This window comes from Myzus persicae, unplaced genomic scaffold (genome assembly GCF_001856785.1).
Source record: "Myzus persicae strain clone G006 unplaced genomic scaffold, MPER_G0061.0, whole genome shotgun sequence".
Lineage (NCBI taxonomy): Eukaryota > Metazoa > Arthropoda > Insecta > Hemiptera > Aphididae > Myzus > Myzus persicae.
The window spans coordinates 35,699-45,038 of NW_019103603.1; the positions used below are offsets into that span (position 1 = coordinate 35,699).

Below are 9,340 nucleotides of genomic sequence, written 5' to 3' on the forward strand. Positions count from 1 at the left end.
GCCATCCTAGGCCAACGCATTACGTAAGAATCTGGTGGTACACTGCCTATATTTAATGGTTACATTCTCAAATAGTCCAATTGGAACATGTGATCGAGAAAAACGAGCGATTTGAGATACTGTAAACAAAATTCATGTCAGGAGAAGAAACAACAATAGAAAATCTTCAAATTAATGACTTCATACACTAAAAGTATGCGCCAATGTCTTCTGTTGATGTAGAACGGAGCTTTCATCTTTACAAAAATATGTTGGCTGATAATCGTAGTTCATATTTTGTATTTGAAAACATGTCAAAACCCCTAGTTGTAGATTGTAATTCTTGAAATAAATACAACATAATATACCATATTAAGTCAACTGTTCATATTTTTCTCCATATTTTAATTATTATTTTTACCAAAAACGAAAAAATGTATTGTAAAAAAAATGCATATTTAGCTCATATTTTAATGATTTTAAGGGCATATTTGCATGCATATTTTGAGGGTTTTTAGTGCATGAACTTACAGGCCCTAAATTAATGATTATTAATAGTTAATAATTTCGGAAAATTAAAGATTTTTTAAACGTAATACCTTCACGAAATACTGAAAAATAAACTATTATTTGGGGTTCAAAATATAATCAATTCAATTCTTAAGGATATTTATAAAATATTCAACTTTTACAGTTAAGGATCAAAAATTTTAAATAAAATTGTACACAAGTAGTTAATTCTGTAACCAAAAAATCAAAAGAATTAAAAACACAGTTTTTTTCTTATAGTTATTTTATGTTCAAATTTGAACTAATTTACATATTATAACCAAGAATAATGATTTAAGTAATTTTGTTGCAATTTAAAAATACTATTTTGTGTACTTGAAATTGTTTGAGTATATTATTATATTCTATACACACAATGACTTTTTAAGTAAGTTGTAATTTTGTTTGCAAAAATGAAGTAAACCTACTGTAGAACTAAAGCTTATTAGTAAAATATATTACTTTTATTACAATAATATCATCAATCAATATACTAAATTACGAAGGAATATTTTAGGCTGACAGGCCGTCTTCGCTCATAATCGTTTTTCGTATTCATTGATTTTGTATCATTGAATTCAAATTTAACACTATCCATTACAATGACCCATTTTTAACCTACTCTATAGCAGAGAAACATCCACTTACCTGTTTTTTTTGATTTATTTTGATAATTTTTGATAAAATGCTTTTCTTTTTTTTGTATATATTCTCCTATAAAACGATCCACACTATATAACAGCCACTGACAAAAACACGATTTGTTGGTTCAGTATATTTGTCAATTTGTGTTAACGTTCAATTTTTTTCTAAAAATATGCGGCAAAAATAATAGGTGTTTGTATTTTACAGAAAAATATGCATAATATATGAATATTAAACTATAATACTATATTCTACTATAGGTATACACGAATTACCTATATATAATTATTTATTATAAAAATATCAGTAACTAGCTTTTTTATAAAAAAAAAAAAACATTTGTCTAAAATAAACATAACATATTATTATAAACAGTATAGTTTTCAAACATACAACTCCCGGGTAAATCAATAACATTTTAGTATAAAATATAATATTTTTGATACTGTTGTATGTGCTATAGACGCCTACACTTTACCGTCGTACAAATATCTATAAAATACGATTGTTGGTCTACGTGAATTTTACGAGTGCGATAATATGTATATTACTTAAAACGTCCGAAGAACATTTCAGGGTAATAATAGACATCATCGGAACGAAAAGACATTTGGTATTTTCACACACACATCCGCAACAGAAACAGACCAGGAAACGATTACGATGACTACAATAACGGTTGCAGCCGCTGAGCGGGGAACAGACACAGCGCCGCCAACGTGAATAAGACCCAAGTCAACGCCGACACCTCTAGAGACTGACTGACGGCGCTGGAAGTTTTGGTCGACCACGTTTCATCTACATCTGTGGAGTTTCCAGTGGAATGATGGAAGCCTGGGTTCTCTGGCAATCCAAGCCTGAGCACGGTGGCCGAGGACCATTCACCGATTGTCGAATGGTGTTTGTCGAACCACGCCAGATTGTCATCCACGCTGCTGCGGTACGACTCGTCGAATTTCCGCCGGAGACGTTCGGGTACAGAAGGGTCTTTCCTCAGGCTGTCAATCTTTCAAACATTTTTAAGTTAAATAATATATTATTAGTCATCGTAGAATCCTAGTTAAAAAAAATTGTTTAATGGTTATCGATTAGTACATTATTATACAAAGGTAGAGTATCATTCGTGATTTATTTTTATTAAAACATTTGTCTGTGGCATGCGTTTACTATTTTCATGTAAATTACAGTTTTGTAACCACCAAAAGACCACTGAATTTAAATTTTTTGAGTACCTATACGGGAACGAATTATTGTTCACCACCACACCCATCATATCACACACGCTTTTGGAGAAAATCCGCAGGATACATTATAACCGATGGCCCTCAATAAGTTTCTATGTTTTCTAGGTTTCAGACTTTTGGTACCTTTAGTATTTCTTCGTCACGAGCCACCCTAGAGGCCAACAGCCCGTATATAGACGTCGCTACTTGTTCCCCATTGATTATTTCGTTTACGATCCGGTCGAGTTTGGTGGTTAAGAACTCAATCAATGCCCCGATGCCCTGTGGCGTTGACGCCAACGTGCGGTATATAACTCTAAAGTCTTGAGGCAGAATTGGACCGTTGTACCCTTCAAACATAAAATCCAAATACCTATAAAATAAAAAAATATATCCGTCGATTAAACAATAAAATAATATGTTGTTTCATCACTAAAAGCATTCGCTAGAAAGTTGGTAAAGAATCCTAATCAATGTGTTTGTGGATTATCGTTCTGCCACAGATCACTGCAGATACCTACTATTTCGCTGTAGTACAACTTACTTTGACAGTTTAATCTGATCTTTGGAACACGCCAAAGCCAACAGAGCGGACTGTCGATCAGACGCCGATTCCGACTGGACGTACACGTTTAGGACGCCTTTCCACACTTTCAAATCGCCGTATTTTACCCCGACACAAAATGCCGCATCCCTGATATCGGCCGGTATACTGGAAACAAATAAAAAGCGTCGATTGATAAGACGAGTGCCACGTTGACCATTGTTATAGGTTAGTTAGATCCCATTACTTTTCACCCCGACGCCATTTCTGAAAGTAAGATAAAGCAGATTTCGTGCACGGCTCGTTGTCCAATTTGCACGCCCAACTAGAGAATGCGCTCCAGCCCGTGTTGACGGTATGATCTGTGCTGTTGTGATTAAGGACAAGATCTTCGGTTTTAGAGTATATTAACCCCGCCAAGTATCCAACATAAGCCTACAAGTGTACATGATTAGGTTACATATAATTAATAACGTGTTCATTTATTTATGTTAAGTCATAATGAACTACCTATTTAATCATTCAACATAATACCTTATAACTCCGATAATTTACTATCAATAGACAAAAAAATTAACAAAACAGTAGAAAGTCGAAGTCATGTCATACCAATGTTCCCTCAACCGAGACTCAGTAATAATAATTAATATTTACTTTCAGTTTCTTGAAACCATTCGGACAACGTCTCATACGGTTCATCAAATACGTAAATCCATTTTGAGCTGAATACCACGGGATCGGGTCGTCTTCATTTATCAGATATTCTGACAACTTCAAGACCAATGCATAATCCAAACGGTTTGCCTTGGCCAAATTAAAAGCGTCGTCAATCAACTGAGCCCTATTGAGCACGTGTATTTCTTTGCAATCGTTATGCAGCTGACCAATTAAGGCATTCCAATTTTCTTCCTCGTAATTAACTCTAAAAAATCCTAAAGTTTTTATTTTTTAAAAACGGTTGTATTATTTTACAGTAGGTAAAATTCAAAAACGATAACATAGTGTTGCTTATACACATTACCGATTGACTGTAAATTGAAAATATACCATCCGTTTCCATCTCGATCCGTTAAAACAGTCTTGTTTTCCTTCAGCCAAATCTTGGGCAAAACCAAATTGAAATCCTTCCGGTTTTGAGTCGTATATGTCAGACCAATAATCCATTCTGTCTCATCGTCGTCGGTACTATCATTCAAACCGTGAACCAAAAACCGTTTCTGCAAAATCATTTTTCTATTTCTCACCACTTCCATTGACGATATTGCCTATATCTACCTGAGTTATGACGAACGTGTCATTCTTCTTGACGATTTCTACTAACGGGTAACCGGCCTGTTCTGTCCAAGATCTCATGAATTCGGTGACGGTTAATTTTTCCCCTAAATCAAATCCTACGTCGTAGAGAGCGTTTTCGAAAGCGTTCCACAAATCATCGGGGGTAGCCGCTCTGAATCTAAATAATATCATAAAAATATGATTTTCCACATTTATTTTAAAACGTTTAGCCCGACACACTAGGAAAATCGTCCATACTTACTTGTTTTTCGTCAGATACAAGTTCAGCGCTCGTTTGAAATTGTTTTCGGTCACCGCGTACTGTAACATCCGGAGCACCGCCCCCGCTTTGCTGTAGGATATATTATCGAACATGCTCCGGATCTGTGCTGGGGTTTCGACGGATCCCGATATGGCGTGCATCGGGCTTTGGTCTGAGCTTAAAGCCAATTGGTGCACTTCGTACACAAACACGTCCTCTAAGCGCCAGTCTGGTTCAACCTGCAATAAAATAGTATTGTAGTTCTTTCACTATTATCGCCGACCGACTTTAAATTTTATAATTCATATTATACCATTTTAGTAGCAAAATATTCGAAAAACGTTGCGAAACCCTCGTTTAGCCATAAGTAGTCCCACCACGCGCATGTCACCAGGTCTCCAAACCACTGATGAGAGAGTTCATGTTGCACGACTGTCGTCACAAACTCTTTGATTTTCGTCTTGGAATTTTCCGACAGTAGTAACAGAATCTCCCTGTTCAAATGTCATGATTTTTTCGGTTTAAAATTCGTTTTTAATAATATTTATTAAGATGACCTTGCAGATAATTTTTTTTCTCGTTTTAACTCCCTATACTTAGTACGTTTTTACGTCTATAATTTAAAATCAAATATTCAATTGTGCATTTATTTCTATTGTGAACAATGAAAATATGTAATATACAATTTATGAACACTTTTCGAATGTTGAACACTCTTTATTTTTTTATAACACATGTTTTTATATTGTTAACATTTTCTAACAATTTATCTAATACACAACTGCATCAAACCATAATAATATGTATTGTCTATATATATTTTGAAAGTATGGTAAGAACGTTCTGTTTAATATAGATGGCAAAATTATTGTAACACATGGTTTTATTTACCCATTACCTGTATGTGTTCAATCCCCAATTCTCCATCGCACCAGCCGCGAAGTCCGGAATCGCCAGCAAATCCAGTTTGGGCAATGTGTAATCCACTCCTGTGAACTCCTCCATTGCTTTGAGCAGTTTCGGCGCTTCGTCCGCAATATACTCAGCCTGCCTCACGTAAAGCCTATGCGTATATATCCCGATGTTACGCGTTTTCATGGCGTAAAATTCACCCACGAAAAACGCCACTAAGTATGTGGATATCGGCGGGGTCTCCTTGTAGTGATCCCAAAACATGTCTGTATTTTGACTGTATCCGTGCCAGAAAAAATACACAAATTAATACAAATGGGGTACAACTACTTTGCCAATCGTGTTCGGACATATCCTCCCCTTCCTACTCATATTTAAGGAGAGAGATGCGTTTTTCAAATGTTCAAAGCAGAACGAAAGTTACACGCAAGTGCCTGTTTCTGCAGTCATACAAATACATGAAAATGATAACTTATGTTTATGTGCCTACTATTATGTGCATACGTCATACATATGCATACGCTTAAAATTGAAAAAATCATTTGGAGCTAGCGAAATATAAGCTATAATATAAGACTATAAAATATGTTACATCGATGCCAAACACATACTTTATTTTGATTTAATGACATCATATATCGTCAAAAATACAAAACTATCCTGTAGGTATTAGAATACCTAGATTAAAAATAAATATTAAATTGTATAGATGAGGGGATAGTTAGATGTCTTTCATTAGAACAATACAATTGTTGAAACTTAAAAGAACTAGTCGAAGCGTGCAACACGATCGAACAGGAACACAATAAGAAAAGTATATTATAATATCCTTACATTTTGGTAGAATTCAACAACGGCATATTGGACAAAGATATTTGATCAGACCGCCTTTTGATGGCCACTGTAAACGGTGCTTTGAGCGCAGGTTCGTCGAAACAGGGAAATGCTTTTCTTGCATGCGTGGGTTCAAACTTTGTAACAGCCAACCATCTAAAACCACATATTATATTGAAATATATACATACAATTGAAAACTGGCTTCGTCTAATGAATGGACGATACGTATTTTGAAATTTCACACCACCCATATACAGCATATGATGTATTATTATGTCATCATTATTGATATATTAAACCACTTCAATTAATAACCGTTATAATAATAATAATAATATGCTTTTTATTAAATCGATTAGTATAAACACATTGTAATTTGTAATGTATATACTATTATAACAAGACTTTTAAACAAGAGGAACGATTAATGGAAATTTAAATTTTATTAAACATAACACATCTTTGATGAGTAATTATTATATAAACAGAGGGATAAATCTATTTAATCGACTACCAACAAATATCAAATTGATTGATAATGTTGTCAAATTTAAAAAAATATTAAAAAATATGTATATGCAGTCCTTTGAAAATCTTGTTTAATATCCGTCTTTATTATAATACCAATTGTATTGTTATATTTTTAGGACTTGTTTCGGTTATTTTGTATTCATCTTTATAAATATTATGTATTGTTAAATTGTGTATAAATTTTGTAATTATATTAAGACTCCCTACTCTTACCACAAGCTATTGCTTATAGAGAGTAGGTATCAACTTAAAATGTTAATTTAAAATTTTGTAATCGTTACTATGAAAGAAGTTGAATAAATAAATTATTATTATTATTATTAATTATTATTATTATTATTACACTCTATAGTCACAGAATAATATTACATATATTATAAGAAAAATACGCTGAAAGTAGGTCTAAAAGAGTATTGTTACTGCAATTTTCGCAGTCATATATATGTTTGGAAAGGAGATGAGCTCTCGAATATTAATATTAATTCCAAAGCATTATTTGAAAATTCAATATTAAAATTTTAATATACATACCTATACATGATTCTATAAAATGTTTTAAGATGAAGTTATTTGCTACTACAAAACCAGGTGGTGTAAAATGTAGGAATCTAACACGTACAACTTTTTTTTTACAAATCTTGTTATAGGAGTCAAGAAACTATTTTTAAAAATTGCAACTCCAATGCAATTGTGCTCCAAATATATCGTGACACATATTACCAAGGCCCCACAAGCTCAGTCCACAAAACCCAAAAATCCTTTACAAATACAAACGCGCAATACACAACCCGAATAACCTTAATTATATTTTGTTTACGAAATCCCCGGATAAACATAAGGGTTGACCTGAAACCTATTTTGTTTTTTATTAAACATATTGTTATATGTTTTTTTGTTTACGAGTATTTTTTTGTAGTTTAATTCCATTATACGTATAGTTAGTTTTGCAATAATAATTATATTATTGAGTGGAGGATGTTGTAACTTTTAAGCGAATTAAACTGTTTTTAGTCTTAAAAAGTATTTAAATATTCATTTTTTCAATATTTTGTAACAATATTAACCATAGGTTTTAAGGCACATCATAAGGATAACATTTTATGAGTTGAAATGATGATCTAAGAAATTTCCAAATAGTTAAGTATAGCAGAGAACAGTAGCATGGTTATAACAAGCTTAAATCACCCTTAACACCCATATCGATCAGGATTATAATGACATTTTCCCGAAATGGACATTGAAATTTCTACATCTGAACATCCTAAACCCGAATAAACAATGTTTTCGAAAATTATATACTTGGTGACGTTTCCCTCTCGGTACGAGCTTCTATAGTAACCGGACATATCGTTTCGGAGAGACGCCTGAAAGTCGACGGTGACCGCGTAGTAACGTTTGGGTATCAAGCACCGGCCGCCAACCGTGACAATCAGCTGCTCGTCACCGTCTACCAATTGCCGGTCGGTGACGGTCAGCGAATCACCAGTGTTCACGTCGGTCACCCGGACTCCCGTCACCCAAACGTCTTTGGCGTTGAGTACGATCCGGCACTGCTTAGGTTGCACGGATGAGACGATCACGATCTCCACGCTGCCCGAGTACGACAGCCTGTCCAGATCGGTGTCCACACGCAGCGCATACGACACGGGCGTCACGCCGTCCGGTAACCTGTACACGCCCGAGGTACTGTTGGTGGCCTCCGAACTGTCATTGGTCGGCGAAGCGGCCACCGCCTCGAACCCACCTGCCACCGCCGCTTTAAACCCATGGGCCACGTCTGACTGGTACGACGATAACAGGTCGTTCGACTGGCCGGCCGCTTCACGCCGGTGCCGTGGCACCACCGCGACGAAGAACAAAACGAACGTAATGAACGCGTAACGAGCCATCGTCTAGTCTCGACTGATCGCTGACGCCGACGACACTTCGGTACAGATCCCGTGGCCTACGATAACGCTAATCCGGCGTGTTCGCAGATTATATTGCCTAATTTGAAGTGTGCAGGTTTAATGGCAAGTTATAACATTGTCGATATATTGATTTGTTTACGACGACACTATAAATATATCAGTACGGTGCGTTATACTATGACGGTTTCGCATTTCGTAATAATATATATAGTACGACCTTTGATATATATGCTGTTACCGTTGTGGAAGGTGGAGGAGGTTATCCAACCTTGATCATGGTGCATAAAACTATTGAGATTTCAGTATATTATGATAGGCACTTAGACTTGGTCAGGTATGATATTAAGAGCTAAAACCCAAAAGTTTCCAGACAAATTCAAACTAATAGCATTTCGTATAATATTATCCGCTCGACGTAGTAATATAAAACGTGTACTGATCATTCAGAACCATCTAATATACAAATAATGATAGTACATTAATTAATGTAGTATTAAATTATATATTTTATGATATAATATGTCTAGTTTTCAAATATGACGTGTCCAATGCAATTCTTATAACAAATAATAATTACGAGCTAAATATTAGTATTTATATTATTAGTATTGCACTATCATTTGTAGTGATACATTCCATGTTTTCAAAACTTTTGTTCTTACAAAAAAACTCT

General features: G+C 34.7%; 1 protein-coding gene across 1 annotated transcript; it reads right to left on the bottom strand.

Moving 5' to 3' along the window:
• Positions 1–1,511: 1,511 nt before the first annotated feature.
• On the bottom strand, positions 1,512–8,789 carry LOC111034899 (aminopeptidase N-like). The gene is made up of 12 exons (XM_022316321.1): positions 8,057–8,789; positions 6,224–6,379; positions 5,376–5,666; positions 4,791–4,971; positions 4,478–4,716; positions 4,216–4,393; positions 3,962–4,157; positions 3,595–3,872; positions 3,188–3,375; positions 2,941–3,108; positions 2,541–2,769; positions 1,512–2,179 (listed from the first exon to the last, which is right to left on the bottom strand). The coding sequence occupies exons 1-12, from the start codon at positions 8,644–8,646 to the stop codon at positions 1,841–1,843; spliced, it is 3,033 nt and encodes a 1,010-aa protein (XP_022172013.1). The 5' UTR covers positions 8,647–8,789; the 3' UTR covers positions 1,512–1,840.
• Between the last annotated feature and the right edge of the window lie 551 nt (positions 8,790–9,340).